Source organism: Diabrotica virgifera, chromosome 8, assembly GCF_917563875.1.
Source record: "Diabrotica virgifera virgifera chromosome 8, PGI_DIABVI_V3a".
NCBI lineage: Eukaryota > Metazoa > Arthropoda > Insecta > Coleoptera > Chrysomelidae > Diabrotica > Diabrotica virgifera.
Genome location: NC_065450.1, coordinates 123,724,316 through 123,750,459, shown reverse-complemented (window position 1 = coordinate 123,750,459; position 26,144 = coordinate 123,724,316). Strand labels below are relative to the sequence as shown.

General features: G+C 32.8%; 2 protein-coding genes across 3 annotated transcripts in view; one reads left to right on the top strand and one right to left on the bottom strand.

Annotated features, from left to right (window-relative positions):
- Nucleotides 1-191: 191 nt before the first annotated feature.
- Nucleotides 192-10,207, bottom strand: LOC126890254 (uncharacterized). The gene is made up of 2 exons (XM_050659111.1): nt 10,135-10,207; nt 192-1,087 (listed from the first exon to the last, which is right to left on the bottom strand). Exons 1-2 carry the CDS (start codon nt 10,205-10,207, stop codon nt 192-194), a joined length of 969 nt encoding a protein of 322 aa, XP_050515068.1.
- The window catches only part of LOC126889831 (inactive hydroxysteroid dehydrogenase-like protein 1), an 80,431-nt gene continuing 58,031 nt past the window's right edge, over nt 3,745-26,144 (top strand). For both annotated transcript variants that reach the window (XM_050658519.1, XM_050658518.1), the window contains exons 1-3: nt 3,745-3,833; nt 14,590-14,749; nt 22,890-23,012. In XM_050658519.1, coding sequence (XP_050514476.1) covers nt 14,602-14,749; nt 22,890-23,012 — 271 coding nt within the window. In that variant the 5' untranslated portion in view covers nt 3,745-3,833; nt 14,590-14,601. The remainder of the gene's footprint in view (nt 3,834-14,589; nt 14,750-22,889; nt 23,013-26,144) is intronic.

The window sequence follows — 26,144 nt, the reverse complement described above, 5'->3', positions numbered from 1 at the left end:
GTCGTCTTGCAGGTTAATAATTATCGGTTGTATCTCTACAGTCGCATCAATTATGTTGTCAAGATCCCACATTTTTTGTTCTTCTTCCATTACATGTCTTACTGCATCTCGCCAGTTTTGTTCTGTAATATGTCCTAAAGACTCATATAACAATTCACGCACAGCTTGTATTTTATATGATGTATTTTTTTCTAGCCACATAACCTTTCATTTTGGGCCCAAATGAGTTTAATTGGATTTATTTCACAGTGGTAGGGTGGAAGTCTAAGGACGGTGATGTTTCGCCTTTCCGCCATTTTGTCAACTACATATTTCTTGTACTTAGATTTGTGTTGCCGGGCAATTTTTAAAAGTTCCGCTTTAACCATTCCATCTTCGTAAGTCAGAGACTTATTCCTCAGGCAGTCAAGGACATCTTGTTTCTTCCACGCAGTCGTTGGAAGTCTTTCTACTAGTCTTGAATGATAAGGTGCATTGTCTAATACTATAATTGAATTTGGTGGTATATGTTCAATCATCTGCTCAAAATACTCTTCGAAAACATCAGCTGTCATCTCCTCGTGATAATCTTTTGTGCTTTTGGATTGAAATTCCAACAAATCGTCCCTAAGAAATCCTTTTTCACTGCCAAGGTGAGAAATTATTAATCTACTATCTTTACCAGAGGGTGGGGGAATACTAGTAGACCAACCTTCTATAAACGCTTGCCTGGAGCTTAATATATTTTTATCTGACCAAATTTTTGTTAGAGTATGACCTGCATTTACCCAAGTTTCGTCCTGATAGTAGATTGGCCTTCCTTCAGCCCGGAATTTTCGTATGGATCTTAGATAATGTCTTCTCCAACATATTATCTCTTCGCGGTCAATCAAAACTGATTTTCGGTCTGATTTCTCCCACCGGAAATTTAATTCTTTTAAAACTTCCCACAGTTTGGTTCGTCCGATATTAGACAAATCAGGATCGTCTTTAACTTCTTGTAAAATTTTGTTAAGGTTGGGTATTTCCTTTTTGAAAAAAAATGCGTGAATTTTCCTTCGAATAATATTTTTGGCAAATTCATTAATTTCAACAGGCTTTTTCCCCTCTTCAAGTGTTCATTTGTGTTTAGGTTAGTTATACCTTGTTTTTTTCTTTCTGATAGGAACCTATATATTGTTAACGCTGCTACGAGCGTCGTGTTGGCACAACTCTCGATTATGTTCCGAACAGTGTTTGTGGGATTCTGAAAAACCAGAGCATCGTGAACGTTCAGAACAATAGTCTTCTCTCTTGGTGAATAGACAGACTTACTGACTGTACGCAATAGCACCGGTGTAAAACTTGATGACGTTGATGATGATGAAGCCATCGCAAGCAATAACAAAAACAAGCACGAACGAAAGGTAAGTATATGTTTGTAGGAATATGGAAAAAAGAATGTGTGTGTACTTTGTACGTACGTATTATATAATTTCAACGAAATAAATAATATACTTAACAGGTTAGTTGTATTTTATTTAAGTATTAAACTAACTTTCTTACCTACCACTTTCAAAAATTTTTTATTAAAACAACCAAAAATTAAAAAAAAATATGAATCATCCGGGACCTCTCGATCTCTGGTTCAATGCTCTACTAACCAAGCTATCGAGCCCCTTGTAAGTAACCAGTAACGTCTCGGATATAATTACACAACACGGTGACAAATAGATCAAGTGAAGTATAAAAATGTTATACCTAGATATTTTATTATCTTACTACCGACGAAGACAAATCCAAAGACACAAAAATTATAATAAATAATACATTTACTAAAAACACTAATATATTCTTTTAATGACTTATAGTCCTGTCGCCAGGGGGGGTACAACGGCCTCGTTAATTCAGATGGACTTACCCAAGTTTTTTTTATGTATTTTGACCCGTAGAACACGAATTTTTTGGGTAACAGTTGATCCGGATGTCGATAAGATTGTTATAGACCAAGAACTTGAGGAATCAAATAACAGCGATTTTTGGCAAAACAAAACAATATTTTGTATTTTTTGGGTCATTTTAAGCAAAAAATATTTCTACAAGTTTTTTAGTAGGATGCACAGTTTTCGAGATAAACGCGGTTGAACTTTCAAAAAATCGAAAAACTGCAATTTTTAAACCCGAATAACTTTTGATTAAAAAATAAAATAGCAATTCTGCTTAGCGCCTTTGAAAGTTCAAGTCAAATTATGTCGGTTTTGATTATTTGCATTGCTAAAAATTTATTGTGTTATTGTTAAACAAAGCTACAAACAACTAGTGCGTGAGTGATGTTTCTATGATTTCTCATTTAAAATCGAACGAGTAGGTAGAATAGGTACTAGTGCAATCAAGACTATTTCTACGTTACATGCGGTAAAACGCATGTAAAAGCACGGGAAACCCTACGTGTTTATAGCTTTGTTAAACAATAAAAAAATAAATTTTTACCAATGCAAATAATCAAAACCGATATAATTTGACTTAAACTTTCAAATGCGGTAAGCAGACTTGCTATTTTATTTTTTAATCAAAAGTTATTCGGGTTCAGAAATTGCAATTTTTCGATTTTTTTAAAGTTCAACCGCGTTTATCTCGAAAACTGTGCATCCTACGAAAAAACTTGTAGAAATATTTTTTACTTAAAATGGCCCAAAAAATACAAAATATTGTTTTGTTTTGCCAAAAATCGCTGTTATTTGATTCCTCAAGTTCTTGGTCTATAACAATCTTATCGACATCCGGATCAACTGTTACCCAAAAAATTCGTGTTCTACGGGTCAAAATACATAAAAAAAACTTGAGTAAGTCCATCTGAATTAACGAGGCCGTTGTACCCCCCCTGGCGACAGGACTATTATTTGCGCTGATATATACATACCTATCTTGAAAGATTAGCAACGAACTACATACTGTCTGTATGCGCCTGCGCCAGGGAATTAAAAAATTTCACTCACGATCGTAAAGAAGTATAACTTCAAAAACACTACTCACGCACTGCACAAAATTCGCAAAAGAAATTAATATTCGATTAAATGCGGTCAAAAACGTACTAAACAAAAAAATTGTTTTCGTTCCTAATAACACCCTTTCAATTCAAGTTTCGAATATAAACTAAGAGGCGAGGCCAAAGCGCCAAAGACGGTATCTCTATACCTTTCTTCAGCTTCAGGTATGAATTCCAAAGGTATTGCATATTATTGTACTTGTACAGAAGTCAAAATTTTAAGTTTCTTCATAAGTCACGTCTTAATATTAAATAATGTACATTGAAGGTTTAGTATTGAAATATGCAAAGAGATCTCTAAAGATAATCTTATTTACAAAATTTGTAACGGTTAAATTATCAAACATTAGCGTTGAACGTTTTAATTTTTTTTTTGCTAAGTAAATAATTATTAAAAACGTTATTTTATTCAAAATAGAATATTGATAAACATTTTGATTTTAAACACATTAATAAATACCTCAGGAACCTCCGCCTATGATTTTACGACACTTACGGCCGTTTTATGGCATTGACCCTCATTTCGTGCTCTTAACAAATTGCGAACGGAATATAGGTAGGTACGTATTTACTTTAAACTCATTTTTTTACATTATTTGTTTTTTACTGTATTGTATAATTGTATATTTTTACTGATTTTATTCATTGTATTTTTTGTGCACCTGTTTTTATGATTCATTAATATTTATTATTATTATTTAATTCAACGTTAATTAATTGTTTTTGTACCGCTCTAACGTATATCATATTTATTTATGCCTTCATTTGACGAGTTCTTTTGGCGTGCATTGTCTTGTAATATCTATATTTCAGTACGATTCATCCGCAGGTAAGGTTTCTCGTACAGTACAGAAGTTAGGTTTGTGAAGCGGTAAAGATTAATTTTATATGGGATGTTAATTTATTAGGGGGTGGTCTTTACGATTTTTTTACCAAAAAAAAGACACCAACTTTATTTTGACCGTAACTTGCTTATTTTTGACTCGAGAAACATTTTTCTTCTTCTTGTCTTTTTTCCTTATGCCTATTACGGCGTAGGATTATGGTCCGTTGTTTCTTTCACCCATTTTTTCACGCTTTTCGGTTTTTGGATAGGCGTTTCATTTCTTCTTCCGTTTTCCCTCGTACATTTCCTATTTCCTCTATATGATCCCTCCAATTCTTTCGGAGACGCCCTCTCTTCTCCTTTTTGTCATGATTCCCATTTCCAGAATTTTCCATTCTAGTTGTTTATTCTCCTTATTTCTTTATTTCTTATTCTATCCCATTTTGATTTTCCTGCGATCTTTCTTGTTTGATCTCCATGGCTTCTATTTTTGACTCATGCTTCTTTCGTATTGTCCAATTTTCACTTGCATAAGTAATTACTGGTCTTGTTATTGTACTTATTATGAATCTTCCTTTTCACTTCCACTTGTATGTTTTTATGTCCTAGTATGGGTTTATTTTAATGCATAAAATATTCGTGTCGATTCGTTTCCTATGTTTGCTATTTCAGCGTCTATTTTCCCGTCGTCAGAAATACTTATTATACTCCCTAGGTATTCACAGGTTGATACTTTTTCTAATGTTATCTGGTTGTACTTTATCTCGTTGTTGTTTAGGTCCTCTTTGTTATTTATTATCACTGTTTTGGTTTTATCTATGTTTATTTTCATTCTCATCATTTAAATTTCTCCAGTCCATATATATAATCATTCAGTCCAGTTTTTCTGCATTTTATTTTTATTATTGGCTATAAGCACTTCATCATCTGCGTATAGTAAACTATTTATTTTTACTGGTTCCAAATTTCTGTAACCGATTATGGTGTAGATCCAATTTGTACTTTAGATTTCACTACGTCGCGTCGTATGTAATTTTGATAATCTTGATTAATTCTTCTTCTTCTTCTTCTTTTTGTATAGACATGACTCTGCCTGTTTTTTCAATGTGAGTCTAGTAAGTTGTCGTTCCATCGTTTTCGTGGTCTTCCCACTGATCGTCTTCCTATTGGGGAACCGTCTCTCGCTGTCCTGACTACCCTATTTGTTGTCATTCGGCTTATGTGGTCATTCCATTCTATTCTTCTGTTTCTTACCCAGTTGTTAATGTTATCCACCTTGCATCTCTGTCGTATATCTGTACTTCTAGCTCTGTCCCATAGAGTCTTACCATCGATTTTTCGAAGGGTTTTCATCTCCGCTGTTTCGAGCAATCTTTTTGTCCTCTCTGTGTCGGGTCGTGTTTCTGCCGCGTATGTCATTATTGTTCTGATGACTGTTTTGCAAATTCTGCCTTTCATTTCTTTTCCGATATTTTTATTTCTCCATATTGTGTCATTCAGGCAACCTGTTTGCTCTATTCACTTGATCTTCCACTTCTGTTTCAAGTCTTCCGTAGCTAGATAGTGTGATGCCTAGGTATTTAAACTCCATCACTTGTTCTATTATCTGACCTTCCAGCTCCAATTTACATCTTATTGGATCTGCTGTTATAACGATGCATTTTGTCTTTTTTGAGGAAATTAACATGTTAAATTTTCTGGCGATTATGTTGAATTGGTGCAGCATACGTTGTAAATCATCTTCACTTTGAGAGATTAGTATTGCATCGTCCGCATAGCAGATTATTTTAAGTTGTTTTTCTCCCATTCGGTATCCTTTTTTAGTTCTTACTTTTTTGATTATTTCGTCCATGATCAGGTTGAACTATAAAGGACTCAAGGAATCCCCCGGTCTTATCCCATTGCCGGCTTCAATTGGGTCAGTTAGTTCATCTTCCACTTTTAATTTCATTGTGTTTTTCTGGTAGATGTTTTCTATTGTTTTAATTGTTCCCAGAGGTACCTCTCTCGAGTATAACAAGTGGATAACGTCCTTTAATGTGACCCTGTCAAATGCTTTCTTAAGGTCCACTAAACATAAATATGCAGGTTTGTTGTATTCCAACGATTTCTCTTGAACTTGCCTCATTATAAATATTGCGTCAGTGCATGACCTTCCCGAACTAAAACCTTGTTGTTCTTCTGCTAATGTTAGAATTTCATTCAATTTGTTTGTTATCACTTTTGTTGTTAATTTTAATGTTGTGTTTAACAAGTTAATCCCTCTGTAATTCTCCGGCTCTGATTTGTCTCCTTTTTTGAAGAGACGTATTAGGATGCTTGATCTCCATTCTTGTGGTATTCTGTTTTGTTCTATTATTTTTTGTATTAGTTTTAATAGTTGTTTAGTTAGATCCTGTCCTCCGTACTTTAGGAGTTCCCTCGATATTCTGTCCTCTCCTGGAGATTTTCTATTTTTTAATTTTCTTAATGCTTCCCCTTCCTCCCCCTCCTCGATGTTTATTTCTTCGATTGTCGTAACTTCAGGTGTTGGTGGTTCATTATCGTCGCCTTTAGCAAATAGAGATCGGAAGTAGTCTGCCCATGTTTCCTTCTGAATGTGTTTCGCTTTTATTAATTCGTTCATCTCCTTTCTTTGCCCTCTGATCATTCTCCATACTTCTTTTTGTGTTCCGTAGAAGTCGTGTTCCATCTGTTTTGAGAAACTCTGCCAGTGCTCCCTTTTTATTTGTCTCACTAAAGTATTCGTTTCGTTTCTGATTCGTTTGTAATGGTTGTATGCCTGTTGTATTTGTTTCGTTGTGTACTGTAAAAAGGCTTTCTTCTTTTCTTCACATTTTATCTTAACTTCCTCTCTAAACCACGGGGTTTTCTTCTTTAATATCTGAGTATTCGTTACTTTTCTCTCTCCAAGTGATTCTGTTGCAGCGTTGATTATGTTATCTTTGAGTTTTTGCCAGCTTTCATCGACGTTATCGTTTTCTAATATTCCATTTTCAGCAATCTTCTCTGATATTCTTTTCCTGTATAAATATTCCGTGGATTCCGTATATAGTCCTTCGACTTTAATTTATGTTTGTGTTGGTGCTGCCCTCTTAGGTGTGAAATATTTCATAGTGATTCCTATTTTACATAATACTAGGCTATGATCGGTACCTACATCTGCTGAGTTGAGGCATCTTACGTCGATTATTTTTGATGGATGTATATCTCTGTTGGTTATAACATAATCTATCATAGATCTTTGTCCACGGGTGTTATTGAATGTATATTTGTGTTGGTCTTTGTGATCAAAAAATGTGTTGTTTATTCTAAGTTCGTTATTTGTGCAGAAGTTTATTATCAGTTCTCCATTTTCGTTTTTAACATTTTCATTGTGTTTTTGCTTAATTCCGGGTATTACTTGGTTACCTATTCGAGCGTTAAAATCCCCCAGTATTATTATCTTCCCTCTAACTTGATCTACTACTTGTTGTAATTCGTCATAAAAGATTTCCCTTGTTGTTTGAGGCTTGTTATTTTCTGGGCCGTATACTCCGATGATGTTCAGGTCTTCCTTTTCCATTCTAATTTTTGCTGTGACAATTCTTTTCCGATATATATTAACACTCTTTGATGTGATTTTGGTATTTTTGATGTATTAGTAATGCTACACCTTTTTTGGCCCTGTTTTCTTTTGCTACTCCACTGTAGATTAGTATATATTCGCCTAATCTTGATTGTCCTTTTCCTTTCTTTTTTGTTTCCTCTAGAGCGCATATATCCATTTGTTTCTCTTTTAATACTTGGGTGATTTCTTGAGCCCTAGTGTTGAGTGATCTGATGTTCCATGTGGTAATTCTCATCAATGTTTTTCTTTTGTCCTTATTTCTCGCCATGGTCGTCTTCATATGATCAGTCCGGTTCCAAGGCTTCACATTGTTTCTTTGAGCAGTATTCGTTTTTCCGATTGGTAGGTTGCTAACCTTGCCAATCAACCCTCCACATTTTATCCGGGCTTGGGACCGGCTGTGGTAACCGCAGAGCTACTCGATCCACCCTGCAATTACCCCAGGCAGTGTTATCTTGATTAATTGTGTAGGTAATTTCAAGTCCTTTAAGCACCTCCAGCTCTTCTCTCTATCTATTAAATCGAAGGCACCTTTCAAGTCTATGAATATTAAAAACAACTCTTCTCCATCTTCTATTTTTGTCTCTATCAGTCTTCTTAAATTGAATATGTTGTCATTAGTCTGTATTCCAGGTCTGAATGCTCCTTGTTCTTCTTCCAGATTTAGTTCTACATATTCTCTAAGTCTAAGTCTTTTTTGCAATATTTTTGTGTACTTATATTTTATAAGTTACTTGAGCTAGGCAAATTGCGCTATAGTTGTCACAAAGAGTTTCCTCGCCCTTCTTATATATTGGTAGTATTAAATTGTTTTCCCAATCTTTTGAGATCCTTTTCTCCTTCCATGTATCTCTGCATATTGTCCACAGCTAGTCTTCCCTTTCTCTCCTAAGTATTTGATAATTTCTGGTGCAATTTCATCCTCCCCTGGAGCTTTAACTATCTTCAATTTTCGTATAGCTTCTACCAGTTCTTCTCTTGAAATCTCTCTTAATTGTTTTTCCAGCCTTTCGTGCGGTGTACTTCCAAATTTTTCTTCATAGTGTTCCCTCCATGTCTCCAAAATTTCCAACGTATCTGTCCTTAATTTATTTCCTTTATCTTGTATTGCTCTGATTTATTTTTTCTTACTTGTTTTTAATTTTCCTAGTCCAAAACGATTTATTACGTGTTTTTAACGATTTATAACGTGTTTATTATTAACGATATTACGATTTATATCGTATATAGTTACTACGTGTTTTTCGTTTATATCTTCTACAAATTTTCTTCAACTTTCTTTTTCCGCTTCTTTCACCGCTGCTTTCGCTATATTTCTCTTTGCTATACAATTTTCTCTGTCGGATTGTATTTTTGTTTTATGATATTTTTTCCATGCTGTTTTCTTTTCTTTGACCTTTTCTTTTACATTAGAGTTTCACCATTCTGTCGTTCTGCCCTTTTCCCATGTTTATTTATTACTATTTTTGCACATGCCTCTTCCGCTGTCTTCAGAATAACAGTATAATTTCTTTGAAAGCGTTCCATTTTTCTTCCATTGTCATCCTCTGTTTTCCTCCGTTATTTTATCAAATTATGTATCTGTGTCTTTTCCATATTTTTCTTTGATTTCTTTTTTTTTTCATTTCGTGTATTGCTATTTTCTTATACTCTTATATTTCTTCTTCACTTATTATACTAACTATACAATCGGCTACTACCACCTTGTAGTTAGATCCTATTTCAGTTTTAGTTTTAGTTTCAATTTTTTGTATTGTTTTTATTAAATCTTGGGAGTTGGGAGTTGACTATATAATCTATCAGGCTTTTAGTATTTCATTCCTCTGCCACGAATGTATATTTGTTCTCCATTTTTTGGTTCCAGCATGTATTTCCCTATTTTAAAATTTTTCTATTTACAGAATTCAATCATTTTCTTTCCATTTCTGATTAATACTTCTTCTCCAGAGAAATATTTTTCTTCCCTTCTTCTTATACTAGATATAGATCTGTCGATCTGATAATTCCGACTTTGAAGTATCTCTTGAGAGGTAGACTGCCAGCTATCTCTTTATCTTTTTGGTGGTCTCCCCGGTGGACGCTTGCCAGCTGGTTTTCCCTCTAGCTCAATTCTTTTTACATGACTGAACCATTCTCTTTGTCTTTTCTACCCCATCTTACTACATCTTGCACGCCACATTGTTCCCTGATGATGTTGTTTCTTAGTTTATCCCTTCTTGTCTTCCCTGCAATTGCTCTTAGTATCTTCATTTCGGCTGTTCGTAGCATGATATTGGTTTTATTGGTGTCTTCTCTTGATTCCATACCATACGTCATAACAGGTCTGATGCAAGTTTTATAAATTCTAACTTTGATGTCCAGTCTCATATATATGGGTTATTCCAGACCACATCTCTCAAACATCCGGACACGACTGCGGCCTTGTTAATTTGTCCTCTTAGGTCTCTGGCTGGGTCATAATAACTTGATAAATCTACACCTAGATATTTAATCTGTTTTGCTGTTCTATGGGTTTCCCCTCTACCACGAGCTTGCATCTAATTGGATCTTTCGCAATGGTAATGCATTTTGTTTTCTGCGTGGATATGTTCATGTTGAGTCGTCGACATGCTTGGTAGAATCGATAAAGTTGTCTTTGTGGGTCATCTTCGTCCTCTACAATCAGGGCTGCATCATCCGCATAGCACACTATACTGATTCTACTGTGACCGAGTTTGTATCCTAATTGTAGCAATTCCACATCTTCTATTATTTCATCCATTAGCATGTTGAACAGAAATGGGCTGAGACTGTGTTCCTGCCTGATTTCCCCTGGTGTTGGTATGTCGGCTGTAGTGGTGTCGTTTGTTTTAATTTTTGTCGTGTTGTTATTTTTCATTTGTTTTGTGACTTCCACAATGTTTGCCGGTATCCTTTTTTGCTTCATTTTCTGTAATATATCGCTAAGTCTTACTCTGTCAAATGCTTTCGTTAGGTCTACGAAGCAAATATATGCGGGTTTGTTAGATTCTTTCGACTTCTTTTTCACTTATTTCATGACAAATATTGCTTCCGTCGTCGACCTGTCTTTTCTGAATCCTTGCTGTTCTTCTCTGTTCTTTATCTGTGATTGCAATTTATCCTTTAGTATGCCTGTGAACAACTTCATTGTCGTATTTAAGAGGGTTATTTCTCTATATTTGTCGGGACATGATCTTTGTCCTTTCTTAAAAATCGGTATTGTGATACTAGTGTGAAAATATTGTGATATCTCTGCTTTGTCTAAGATTTTGTTAAACAATGTTGTGGGACAATTAGTGAGTTTCTGACCGCCGTATTGCAGCAGTTCGTTCGGTGTTCCATCAGTACCTGGCGATCGTCTATTCTTTAAGATCTTCATTCTCGTTTTTACTTCAGTTTTTTTTAGTGATATACCTGTCTTATGTTTTGTTTTCTTGTTCGTCATTGGCTTCTTCACCTTTTATAGAGTTCTCTGAAATGTTTTTCCCATGTCTCAGTCGGTATCCCCTTTGTCTGTACAAATTCATTTACTTTTTTTTTCTGTTTTTCAAACTTTTTACCTTTTCCAAACTTATTACATTTTTTTTAAATAACAAAAATAAAGCGTTTTTTAAACATTTTAAAAAGTTGTGAACGATTTTTCCCAAAAGTGCTTCATTTTTTGATTATTTCCCGTTGAAATATTCGATTTAGAATTTGACGAATAATAACCTACTTTTCATTAGCTATAACTCTGCCTCTACTAGATACTGACGGGGAGTGCATATAGATTTTCACTTCGGAAAAAATCAAACAAGATAAAACTTTTTGTAATTTCATTAAGAAATGTTTAATAAACAACATATCAAAAAGTTCTACTCAAGATGTGGGTGTTTCATTTTTTATTAAATAAACGAACTACGAAATTACATGTTTTTTTTTTAAATAACTCCGAAAATATAAATTTTAGGAAAAAACTGACTTGACCATTAAAAAATTCAGAAAACTTTACAAAAAAAATCTTATATAAAGAATTTTCTAAAATTAAATCTGTATCTTCTATAATTTTTTATTTATAACGCTAAAGTCACCCTTCTCACAAACATTGGCGCACTGTAAACTAACATACGGCGAAGTGCACGGTTTAGTTATTTTAATGTAGTTCTTTAACTAATGGATCAAATGAAATTTTACAAATTGAACATGAAAGAAGAATAATTAAGCTATCTTATGGTTATAATAGAAAGAAATAAAATGTATGGGCATAAGTACGGTGTGGGCGGAAAATGAGCCTTACATGAATTTTGTTTAAAAACGATTTAAAAATGTGTAACTAATACAATTTTTTTATAAAACTCTCATTTTTGCACAACTTACCTCTCAAGCAACTTAGTAAATGATTTTTCATTAAAAAAATCTCAAAAATTTAATTCAAATGATATGTCGTCTCAAAAAATGTAATTTTTGAAATCTTAGTAGTTTTATAGAATTACCACCACTTTAAGACGGTATGACTTAAGTTTGAACAGATCTATTACAGTTTTATATAAGTGCTTTTTTAAAGCTTAGGCTATAATCTTTAAAATTCACTAAATTATTTTACTTTAGAAATGAAATAAACTAGTTCTTTTTTTTAAGAAAATTAAGAAAGATAACAAAAATGTAATACAAAAACCGAAAATTACCAGCCCTAAAAAAATGTTTATACAAAGTGATCAAAACTTTTTTCTGTAAAACTTACCTAAAATACATTTAATAATAAGCTTCAAGAATAATAAATGTCCAGCAATTTTTTTTATCTCTTATACAGTAGGTCTGCGTAACTTGAAACCTATTGAGAACTTTTTTATTATCAGTTTTACGAAAAAAAGTTATTCGTTATAAAATACTCTGCATCGTATATAATCTAAGATGCAATCATCAAATATCAAATTTAATTAATGTTATACGAGGTATGTCAAAAAATATGAATTTCACTCAAGAGTAAAATACCTTTACATTTCACAATATCGAAAATTGTTATTAAGAAAGTTATTTGGAAGTAAAAAATTTGTTTTAGTGTTCAATTACATCCTTCTAATTAAAATATTGTGAATAATAAAGGCACTTAACTTTTAAGAAAAATTCATATTTTTTACACACCTCGTATAAAATTAAAAATGTTTGATATCTGATGGTTGTATCTTAGATTTTAGACTAGGGAGAGCATTTTATAAAGAATAACTTTTTTTCGTAAAAGTGATAATAAAATAGTTATCATAATTATTATTGTAATAAAATGATGATGATTATCCGTAATTTGAGAAAAAATTGACTTTTTTCGATTAGAATGATGTAATTGTATATTTAGACATAGTTTCTAATTTCAAACAACTTTTCATAATAGCATTTTTTGATATTCCGGAATATAAAGGTACTATACTCTTTAACGAAATTCATATTTTTGACATAACTCGTATAAAATGAAAAAAATTTGATATCTGATGGTTGAGTTTTAGATTTTTGACTATCCAGAGCATTTTGTTAATAATAACTTTTTTTCGTAAAATTGATAATAAAAAAGTTTTCCATGTGGGTCCTAGCTACGCAGATACACTGTATAAGAGCTTCTGTATAAGAATTTTCAAATTGCAATTCCATATTCGGATTCAGCATAATCAAAAACAAAATAGAAACATATTTGATTAAAGTAAAATGATGAATATAACGATATTTTTAAAATTATTTATTCAAAACAATTGTTATTGTTTAAACAATTATTAAACAATTAGCAGCCAAATCTGCGAGTAGAACTTTTTACTTTAACATGTATACAGGGTGTCCCGGAAAATAGTGCGTTCCTTAAAGGTGTGGGTAGAATGCACCATTTAAAAGAAAACTTTCTTATAAATTTTTTTTTCTAAAGTCATCTGTTGCCCCAAAAAATTAAAATAATGTATTTTACTAAAATTTACATTTGGCAACACGGCAGTTTTATTTATTTTGACACAGCTTAGATAAAAATATACAAATTGTAAACACAAACAGTCATATCATAATCACCTGTAACCCCAGAATAGGTACATCCTATTGTTGTGATATTGTCATGATTTCGATAGCGAGTATCATGATATTATGTTAATTACGTTTAGTGCAAGATTTACAGCAAGGCTATTTACCTCCAAGTAAAATAAGATCTTCAGAGAACCCGAATTTCTGTGTAAAGTGTTATGTGCAGATAAAGTTTATTTTTACGAATGGTGTGTTTAACTTTCGTGGTTGACAAAAGTATGAATTTGTGGGCTGGGAATATTTTTTATAATCATCTAATTGAACCATTCGAACTTCCCAGAAGTTTGAATGGAGAAATGCAGGTACTCAAATGTTTGCAACATGTTCTATCGATGCTTCTTGAAGACGTAGCTTTATTGTAATAAAAAATTTTTATGTAAGTTAAAACACTATACAAATCTTATTTATTAGATATTTAATAAACACAAATATTATGCTGTTTTTCTATTACTCTTATCAGTATTTTATCAATGTATATTATGCCTATGATCGATGATTCATGATAGTTGAGTTACAGTAAAATTATTTTAGCACAGAAGGAACGCAGCGCTGCCGGCTGTATTTGCTTTTCTGTGGACATTAATCAAATGCATTAAAATTAATAAATTATTTTTTTGAAAACGGTTGACTTAACAAAAAAAATTTATTAGACTTTTTTGCTCTAAATGGTGCACTTAGCCCATACCTTGAAGGAACGCACTATTTTCCGGGACACCCTGTATAAACTAACAAAAAAAGTTTTAGAAAGATATAAGCTTGTTTGAATTTTTCCGAAACAATGCATGTTTTCGTTCTAATTGCACTCCCCGTGGTTTTGCTGTTGAAACCTGCACATATTTACTCGGAAATAACTCGAAAAGTAGTGACTTAATCCAAAATATTTCTACAACAAAAGTTGCTTGGAATTAGTCAGTTGATTCATTTCCGGACTTATATTAACGTATATTTTTTCACCCCCGAGAAGTGGTGACTCACCTCCAGGGCAAAAGCACACATCGGAACAATATCGCTTTTTTTCTTTGACATGTAAGTCTTTTAGCTACGTGTATGTCGAATTTCATGCCAACCCATGCGGTATGGACTATTTCTAACAACTAACGAACAGCTTTTTCATTTCAGTTTCAGGAAAATATGTGTTACTCCTTTGGATTAATAGTGCTCATATTTGTTATGCCAGACTCAATAAGGAATATTGTACAAATGTGTAGGGCTTTGTTAGCTGCGTCATTTATATCAAATGAAAAAACATCACTTGCAAAAAAGTTTGGACCATGGGCATGTATGTATATACTATAATATACTTATAATTTCCTTATCACAATAAACTATTTTTTATATTGTAAAGCACATGAAAAAATTTTAAGTGTTAAAAGCGTATGCGCAAATATTGTACGGCTATCCCTACTTTTTTTTTACACGGCAAATTACAATGACATTGCAATCATTAACTTAGAGATAGATGGCTTTTAAATGTTCTTGGATAACCGTTACTTGTATAATCGATCAAATTATTTAATTCAGTTAATTAATATGATTATTTTTTCACTTTACTATATACACTGAGGTGCAAAACAATCGATCCACTTAAAATTTGGTAATTTTTGATGTTTCGAATTTCCTAAACCTGTTGTCCGATTTAAGTGATTTTTTACCACGTTATAGCTTTATTCATTGTCAATATCGATGTAATAATATTGTTACTAGACAGTTAAACTGTCATTGTATACCGAGTGTACGAATCAAACTGTGTTTTTTTCTCAAAGTTTGCATTACCCTGTGGACAATTTTAGCATTTATAAAATAGTGAAATTAAAACACTACTATAGCCTCAGGTTTTCTTAACATTCTGTCTTTTGATTCATTCGCTTGTGTTGGATAATAAAAAAGTTAGGTACTTTAACAACTGTCCATGTTCGTCATCAGTACAGGGTGTTTCTAAATAAGTGCGACAAACTTTAATGGGTAATTTAACGTGAGAAAATAATGACAGTTTGCTTTATAGTCATATGTCTGCTATCGCGTCGTTCGGGTCAACAGCAGTCTCGTGCGTGAAAGTATCACATTCCGCACTAGTTAGGAAAATAACTATTTCGGAGGAATAAAGGAGATTTTTGAAAATGTGTGTGCGCCGCACCGCCAAAAAAACCGGATGGACACGCATAATTAACAATTAAAAAACTACGGTCTAAATTTAAGTTAGACCCGATCACTCTTCGGAATCTTGAAAAGGAATGTTTAAACTTTAAAACAAGTTATTGGCACTGGCACCCTTAAAAATGTCGGTCTTGACGGTCCAGTTAGCTGGGGCTCAGTCGATCGACAAGTTTAGTGGATTTGCGATTTGCGGTCGCTGGTTCGAGCCTCAGCTAGGTCATGAAATTTATAAAAGGCCAACGCCGTAGTATAAAACTCAATAGAGTCTACGGCTTGGTCTGGAATAAACTGGCGTCTGATCGACCTATGGAGGAGCGGTACGGGAAGGGATAAGGGCTTCCGGCTTGGTGATACTCCTCCATAGATCCCTACCGAAGGGCGTTGACGCCTAAGAACGGTGTATACATACATACCCTTAAAAATACTAATTTAAATATGAGTTTTTAAGCTTCGGAACTGCGTATTTTCGCATTTCTTAGATTTTATATCGCCTATAACTCGAAAACTGTCCATTTTTGAGAAAAATTACAAGATACCTTTCTTGTTTAGAATGATTCAAAAAAACCTAAAAATATATTTTTTGGGGCAATAAAAGGTGATTTATGCATTTCTTTAAAAAAAATTGTTTAAACAATTTCTGCCCAAAGATTCCGTCCGGCACCCTTCAGATTTGTTTAAAGGGGACATTTTTGAATATGAATCCGCAGAGAAACCGAATTAGAAATGTTTTTTTAGACGGGAGCGGTCTCACCACATCAACTATATTGAATGTAGTTTAAAGTACATAGTCTTATGGAATCCATTATCATTAAACGCAAATAACTTGGAAACTACTTACTTTATAGCAATGAGACAAATGGATGATATTTATGTAAAAACTAACAATGAATCAAAAAAACATGCTGAAATGATTATTACGACAGTGGCGAAGACTGTTAGGGGTTAAAAGGGGCGAAAATGAAGTATATATCCCTACGGCACGCCGCTGGTAACAGCGGAAAACTATCTTTTAACACTAATTAAAAGTATCCTCACATGTCTAAACTGTGTGTTAAGTTTGAACAAAAAATATTAAAAGGTGCTTGAACTATGGGCTAAAATCATTTTAGAATATTTGTAATAAAACACTCTGTACCTCGGTAATGAGGAATATTTAATTTAAATGTTTTGGGTTAAATCTTCGTACTTTGTGCTAAGGTTTGTCCAGTTACGATATGGACAATTGTTAATGAAACACCCTGTATAAAATTTTACTCGCGCTTATTATAATAGAGTAGATCATCCAGCAATTTTATAATAAATTAATAACAAAGGAACACTAAATAAAAACAAAAATGCATATAATTTAAATAAATTGACGAGACTAATTTAATACCTATTATTTAATAATTGAATTGACAAAAACTTGGTACTGGTTTTTCCTTCCCATCCACAGAGATTGTATACCATTCATTTACTTTAATTATAGTTTTATGCGTCAAATATTTCAATAAAATTTTAATATACAGAGTGTACAAAAAATCTGGAAACGCCTACTTATTTCTTAAATAAATGGTCCGAATTATACCGAAATAGGGATACACAGGGCCGGATTTCAGGGAGGGCAGGCTGGGCAGCTGCCCGGGACCCCCACGTTCCGGGGCCCCCACAAAATCCCAAACATAAAAAAGTCAGCACATTATTCACATAAAATAATTTTGGTTTTATGCAAACATAATTATTATGTATATCAAAAATAATTTCTTATTTATCGTTATCTTGACTTGGCACTACGCCACTGAGTATAATAACATTGATCAAAACATTGCTTACTCCACATTTACAAAGTTTGAACTTAAAGTCTTTTTTGTTGAATCATAATTTGATTACTAGTTTGACCTTAAATTATCCCATTGACAAAAATTGTGGCATAAGCAAATCTGAAAATCTGGCACTAAACGACTCATTTGTTTTGTGACTTTGTTGCTACTTGCAGAAAGAATAATAATTGTCAGCTGTAATACAATTTACGATAATCTAAATAGTAAAAGAGCAGCCCATCCAGTGCAGACGTCTGATCTTTGTGGATGTTATGACGTCGGGTTCGTTGTATGGTGCGTATAGTTCAAAATTAGATCTTCTGCGTCATTTGTCATTTTCTTTCACCCCCTTATATATAAGGTTTGTTCGTAGTACGATCCAATCGATCAGCAACCGTTGCCAACCATCAGACGCATGCGCAGTGAACAGTTAGCGTTGCGCAGTTAACAGTTAGCGTTCGTAGACTACGAACGCGCATGCGTCTGATGGTTGGCAACGGTTGCTGATCGTTCTACGAACAAACCTATTATGAGTCTAAGTCTAAGGATTTTTCGTTCAAACGTACCTAATAGGTTCTCATCGCTTTTCGGCAGTGTCCATGTCTCTGATCCATATAATATAAGGACCGGTTTCATCAGGGTTTTGTATATTTTGCATTTGGTTTTTCTTGTGATATTGTTAGACCTTAGATGTTTAATTAGTCCATTATATGTTTTATTAGTAATATGTTTTCTTCTCTTAACTTCTTCACTGACATTGTTATATGCGGTAACTAGCGAACCTAGATATGTAAAATTTTTAACGCTTTCGATATTATTGTCTCCTATTGTCAGATTCTGTAGGTTTCTTTGGCCTATCGATTTGCTGGCCTTTATGTATTTGGTTTTTATTTCATTAATGTTTCTGTTTTGTGCCGCTCTGTCTATCGCATTAAATGCTTCTATCATCCCTGTTTCGCTTCTAGCTAAGATATCAGCATCACTTGCAAATGCCAATATTTGTACACTTTTTGTTACTATTGTTCCTCTGGTGTTAACTTTTGACTCTCTAATTATTTTCTCTAATGTGATGTTGAATAGAATACAGGATATGGCCTATCGTAGGCCCGTTCTAACATGGATTGTATCTGTTAGTGCGTTTTGAATTCGAATTTGGATTTGTACTTTAAGTGTTTTTTTTACTATATCAATGAAGAGATGATGTGTGTCTATATTAAATTCACCATCCTTTTCCAAGATTTGCCTCAAGGCTCAATACGAAGATCTGATCTATTATGGACTTCTGCCTGCAGAAACCACATTGATATCTCTCAACTCTCAACTATTTGTTCCGCATATGGTGTCAATCGCTCATATACAATATTTGACAGTATTTTGACAGTATTTTTATTGTTCATATTGCGACAGTCAGTAGCGTTATTGCCCGGTAGTTTTACATTGAAGCTGATCTCCCTTTTTATGTAGTGGAATAGTTATTCCGGTATTCCAGTCTTGTGTCAGTGGTTTATTATTCCATATTTATGTTAACTATTAGTTTGTGTATCGCTTTCAATAGGGAGTATCCGCCTTCTTTTATTAATTCTGCGCTAATATTGTCTAATCCAGGTGATTTGTAGTTTTTCACTCTGGTAACTGCTTCTTGCATTTCAGCTTCAGCTATTGAAGGGGGTTGTTTCTCTGGTATCCGTTTGATGCAGTATAATTCCATCATATAGTGGATCTCCGTCTCCGTTTTTTTAAACTTTTCTTTGAAGAAGTCTGTTATTATTTCAGTTATTTCCAGTTAATTTGTGAGTAAATATGTTCATTTTTCAACAAAAAAAAACACGTTTTTAGACGGTTTTTTTCAAATGACTAAAACAGTAAGTATTTTATCGAAAAAACATTCTTATCAAAAATGTAAGTGTAGCTTATGAGTAAGTGAAAAAAATGGTGTATGTATGAATTCTAGAGAGCAAGTCCAGCCTTGCTGTCTCTAACTACAGTGGAAAGTGATCATTCTCAAAACTAAAGTTAATTAAAAATCGCCTTTGGTCTATGATGGGCCAAGGCCAAGAGCGTTTCATCTCTCTATAATGAGCATTAAACACGATGTCTTAAAGGAACTAAATAGATATGTCAGACATAATTAAGGAATCTTCAATTCAAAAATCTAAAAAATACCCAGACTTTAACCATACATTTTACAATATTTATTTTTAATATTTTACGGTAACAAGTTACACCTCTTGTATTTTTTATTATTTAAAAATATATTAAAATTTATAAATGTAGATCAACATTTTTTTTATTTTTTAAAAGGGAAAACTCTATACTTGGCTGTATACCATAGTTATAACAACAATTTTTAATGGTAGGAGGTACAGTTCACCAAATATAGCTGAAAGTGTGAAATTCCCATTGCCTGCGCTAACAATGAAGTGAGAACGCACATACAAACGGTATGGACCGTCAGTGCGAGTGCGAGGTCCGTCGTTTGACGAATGCGCATCATGATCGTCACGCGTTTTCAGACTTTCAGCTATATTTGGTGAACTGTAGGGTCCCACACCAATTCTGCCTAGGGGCCCCCACACCAATTCTGCCCAGGGGCCCCCACTGTCTTAAATTCGGCTCTGGGGATACACTTATTTTGTAATATGAGGGTTTGAAATTGGATATTTGTAACGTTGCCACACTTACTATGTTTCTGGTATCATTAGTCATTTTGGTTTTTTAAATCAAACACACTGAATATTGTAACTTTTATTAAAATATTCACTTCAATACCAGTTCAATACTTTAGATTTTTTTTATGTAGTCACTAACATCTTAAAAAGGTAAAACTAAAGCCTCGAAACGCCTAATCGTCTCAATAATTTTTGAAGTGATACTTCTTTAGGCACGAGGGTGAATTTTTATTTTCCCGGGCGCATGCGCACACCGACAGTATGGTATTGTTCGCGGGTGCCTGTCGGTGACTAGTCGGCGACAAATTAGCAGCAAAACGCATGCGCACTTTAAAATGATATAAATATTATCGTTAATAGATAAATATACGAGGTATATTTACCTCGTATAATTTAATAATTAGTTATTATTATTAATTAAAGGTAAATATACCTTGTATATTTATCTATTAACGGTATTATTTATATTCAGTGAGGTTAGAAATTGTCGCCGACAATTTGTCCACTGTGCCCGTGAACGCAACTATTAGTCGCTCAAACGTTATACGGGGTCTGATTGGGTGTTAAAATATTCTGTCAGTAATTTTTCAATATGGAGATTATGGATAAACAAATGTTAATTTTTATTGTTGTGATGGCAGAGAAAAAAGCAAGTTTATAATTGTAGTGACTTTTTAAATAGATTTTAAAAGCGACAGGTAGGTAATAATTGCAAATGTTTCAGTATCCTAATAAAAAATTACATAGGTACCTACCTATTTGGAAAATTTAAAATGAACCTACCAAAATAGTATGTAATGCTTTGATTTACATAATTTGATTACCATCAAAATTTCTACCAAAGTCACCTACTATATTGTTACTCCACAAAATATTTCTTTAATTTCACAAAAATCAAACTAATTTGATTAAATTCATATAAGTAATAAACAACTGTCAAAAGTTTATGGTGTAAACGTTCAGTTGGTGTATATTTTCACATGACAAATACGCGAAGGTGGCACAATGGGAAAGCACTTTGATTTTTGTTCGGCGGGATCGACGGGAAGCGCGTTCGATCCCCAATGCAAGTTACTATTTTTTTATACATTTTGTGATTGTAAGTATATTATTATATAATTTTTTTTAGAAAATACGTATTTAGATAAAATTTTTGGCAACAATTAATATTCAGAAATCATTTCTTTGTGGAATTTTTCAATGTGTTTGTGTGTGTTTTATTCTTTTATTTTTTTTTAATTTTTGGTATTGTTTTAATAAAAATTTTTGGAAAGTAGTAAGTACATATTAAAATAGTGTATATTTTAATTTAGTTAGGATTATTAGATGTTGTTCTGGATGTTCAAGAACTAATAGATGTAAGATTGGTTGTGCAATTTTCCTAAACCAGAATTGGTCAGTTATGTATTAGTTGTGGTGTGATTGTGAAAATGTTTTAATTTGATTTGTTGGAGATATTGAAATTAAATTGAACAATAGTAATTAGGTAAAAATTTGCTAAAATTTTTTAATATTAAAAGTGTCAAACAATAAAATCATTAAAAAATAATTCAGAATTAAAGTCAAGTGTAAAGGTACATGAAATTAAATTTATAGTAATATAAAGTTATGGTTATTTGTGCAGCAATGAGATTTTATGAGATATTACTAAAAAAGTTAGAAAAAGGTAGAAAAAGGCAAATATGAAAAAATTATAATAATAGATGAAAAAATCATTCATTTATGTTAATATCTGTTGAATGTAATAAATAGTTGAGTAGATTGAAAATTAATTTCAAAAGATCTTTGAAAAAGTTACCTGGTTGAGCTGAATTATATGGTTTCTTTGTAAAGTTTAAAAAAGTTTTTGAAATATTTTTTTTTTGTTTTAAAGTCGATAAATAACACATAACAGATTCTCGAACGCACACAAAGGAGATGGACATAACAGGAGTTTGGGAATTTTTGATGAGGAAAGCAATCTGTGTACTACTACATCTTATTTCTTTTCGATTTTTAAGAATTGTAAAAATTCACTGAGAGTGAGAGGTTAAGTCAAAGTCAAATTCTTCTTCTGGTATGATGTAGTAATAGTTGCAGGCCTTGTCAGTTTGCGATAAAATATATATATTTTTTTGACAATATTGTTAATGAATAATATTGGCTAGATATAATACAATTTTGTGCAATACTATGGTAGAAATCAATTTAAATTAACATATTTGGAAATTACTTGTGGTTACAAAAGATGAATTACAGATAATTAACAATACTGGGGGGGGGGGGGTTTGTATTCAAATGAGGAGCAAAGCCAGGGTGTAATGTTTTGGTTTTAATACTCATTAAAATCAGATGGATTTATTTGAAAAATAATTAAAAGTCTACTTCATTGCTAAATTGATGTGTACCTAATCAAGCGTCCAAAATGTCTGTCCTCCGTTCTTAATTTGACAGTGTTCTAAACGATGGTAAAATGCATCAATTACATTTCTCCATGTTCCCCTAGAAATTAATAATATTGATTTATCAATAATTATTATCTACCATAGCTCTACAACACTTGTTGGTTGGTTTAAGTACCTATCCCCAATAAAAATATTCTTTAGGATTCACATCGGATGAACGGGGAGGCCATTCAATACTATTTAAGCTACAAACCCATCATCCGGGAAATGTCTGATCTGATCTACTCCTTCTTGTTGAAACTATATCTCATTAAAATTGGCTCCAAACCTATTGTTCAGGGCTGGTAAAATTGTACCTATTGCTATTTTGCATAGTGTGTATCCAACATTTTGAACATTATATAATTTTTTAGTGATTACTGGTTGTACTGACGGCATTGGTAAAGCTTATGCATTTGAGTTGGCAAAAAGGGGTATTAATATCGTATTGGTCAGCAGAAATGAGGAAAAACTGAAGAAAACTGCTCAGGATATAGGTAAGAAAAATATGTTTTTTAAAACTAAATGATCATTTAAGAAAATAAGTACATATATTATTATTTTAATATTAGACCTGGATCCCGCGTGCCAAAAAAAGTTGATTAATAGCAAGCTGAAAATTTGTTAGAAGCTTTACGGTGTCTAGTCGGACAAACTTTGATGTATGGGAATACTGGAACAGGGGAAGTCTTAATTGTGGAACAGTTTAAAAATTTGGAACGTCAGATTAGGAAAACGTTCCATGTATTTTGTCGGACAGAACTTCCAATTGATTTGTTACCAATTTATTAAATTCTCATGCAAAAATCAGTCTGGTGTTTATAACTAACTGGGCATATTAATGAGTGGAACACGAAGAACATGTCAAATGAGAGGAATCATGTTGGTTAGTAATAGCAATCTGATTTTTGGATGAGAGTTTAATGAAAGGGTAACAAATCAATTGGATGTTCTGTCCGACAAAATACATGGGACGTTTTCGTAATCTGATGTTCCAAATCTTTAAACTGTTCCACAATTAAAACTGGGACGATTAGCTAAAAATTACTAATTTGTTTACAAGAATGATAAAAAAAGTAATTAGTTTTACAATTTAAGTTATCAATCGAAGCAGCGCAGAAAACGACAATAAATATCGCCTCCGTACCACCAGATTGACAACAGGTGGAATACTTTCTTTGGTTACACCTCCTGAGACTTTTACAATTTATAAGTCATACAGGTGCCGAGAAAATTAATATGAGGGAATTTTAAATAATTCACAACTCATCTACTCAGCATGGTAAAGCTCCAACAAGAAAGATTCCTTAATACTCAAAAGAGTAAATGAATTAAAAATGTATAAACATTCTCAATTTCTTTGCAAAACGAAAATGCAGCAGCTGCATAATACTCTGGTTAAATTATGTGAATTATTGTGAATTATTTAAAATTCTCTCATCTTAATTTTCTCGGCACCTGTATGACTTATAAATTGTAAAAGTCTCAGGAGGTGTAACCAAAGAAAGTATTCCACCTGTTGTCAATCTGGTGGTACGGAGGCGATATTTATTGTCGTTTTCTGCGCTGCTTCGATTGATAACTTAGTTTGTTTTCCGGTAGATGGCCCTAGTTCATCCGTGACATTTCTTTCTTTGCAATTCGGGAAGGCCCTAAGCTGTGGTAAATGGTTAAAGCGGAGAGAAGAGGATATGGGTTTACTGATGAGGGGAAAAAGATCTCCGAAACCGGTATAGACTCTTCCTGCACTCTAGGCTTTAACCAGAGTATTATGCAGCTGCTGCATTTTCGTTTTGCAAAGAAATTGAGAATGTTTATACATTTTTAATTCATTTACTCTTTTGAGTATTAAGGAATCTTTCTTGTTGGAGCTTTACCATGCTGAGTAGATGAGTTGTGAATTATTTAAAATTCTCTCGTCTTAATTTTCTCGGCACCTGTATGACTTATAAATTGTAAAAGTCTCAGGAGGTGTAACCAAAGAAAGTATTCCACCTGTTGTCAATCTGGTGGTACGGAGGCGATATTTATTGTCGTTTTCTGCGCTGCTTCGATGGATAACTTAGTTTGTTTTCCGGTAGATGGCCCTAGTTCATCCGTGACCTTTCTTTCTTTGCAATTCGGGAAGGCCCTAAGCTGTGGTAAATGGTTAAAGCGGAGAGAAGAGGATATGGGTTTACTGATGAGGGGAAAAAGATCTCCGAAACCGGTATAGACTCTTCCTGCACTCTCCGCTTTAACCAGAGTATTATGCAGCTGCTGCATTTTCGTTTTGCAAAGAAATTGAGAATGTTTATACATTTTTAATTAGTTTTATTTTAAGGGTAAAGAAATAAAATTTTATCATACATCAGGCAGACGATTAATTAAAATTGAATCAAAAATTAGAATTTTTTGGGAAAAATATTTGTCTAACAGTTTAAACAAATTACATAGTTTATTAATGAATAATATTATTAAAACATTGCATATTTGTAATGTACCTAGACAAAAAGTACATATCGCACCTCCGCTCAAAGAGTGTCGTAACTCAAAAACTTTTAAAATCGGTTTTACCGCAACAGTTTAATAAAACTATAAACTTCTATCTCACAAAGTGTCACGTCTATGGGTCAAGTATTTATCGTTAGATGACACCAGCGTCATTATACGATTATCCAAAATCAACGACGCACCCAACACAAACAGTGTCACATATCGACTTATGCAAAGCATTTGTTCATCTAAAATGTATATAAAGCGACGTTTATCGAGTTAAGACAGTATATGTGATTACTTTATTCAAAACAATCTGCGTATGTGATCAAGAAAAGTGACACATTTATCACTTATTTATCATTATTTTTGCAGTATTTTGTGTTTAATTAACCAGATAATAATGATGATATTATATTCTGTACTGCAAGTGTCACTTTTGATAGATAATATTTCGTATTTTATCTGTATAGTGTCACAACTAAATTTTTTTTAATATTTTTAATATACTTAATACTCTATTTTATAGAGCTTCAAAAACCATTGTAATTGACTAAAATAATATTTATTCTAATTTTAATAGTTTTTGAATTAAACCCGAAAATAGTGTAGGACTTTTTAGGAAATTTTAAACGTCGTTTTCTCGAAACTTTTTGACTTATGACACTCTTTGAGCGGAGGTGCAATATGAATCAAAAAAGATCAATATGACGGACGAAATAAGAATAATTTAACTGCAAAAATCCAAATTTCTCAGGAGAGCAAAAAAACTATTTTATCAAAAATATTTAAAATAAGAATTAAATAAAAAGTAATCATCCAGGAGCATGGGTATGGCGTTTATTCTTACAATGGCGGCTTTTCTTTTTATCCCTATTGGTTCGAACTTCATTATCTTAATTTAATCCCCCATTGACAACCCTTTTTAAAGTTGCGTCATTCTTCATCTAAAGTATTTAAATATTTAAAATAGTAATTAAATAAAAAGTAACCGCCCGGAGCATCGGTATGGCATTTATCCTTACAATGATAGCTTTTAGTTTCATCCCTATTGGTTCGAATTTAATCATCTTAATTTAATCCCCCCATTTTTAACCCTATCTACAGTTGCGTCATTCTTGATCTTAAAATTTTTCTGTAAAAAAACTATTTTT

Bases quoted from the DNA above. Each gene is read 5' to 3' on its own strand.
- LOC126890254 (XM_050659111.1), bottom strand. From the start codon at position 10,207: ATGCTAATGGATGAAATAATAGAAGATGTGGAATTGCTACAATTAGGA. The intron at 1,088-10,134 runs GTATAGTGTGCT...GAACACTTGAAG, and splicing joins ACTCGGTCACAGTAGAATCA to AGGGGAAAAAGCCTGTTGAA.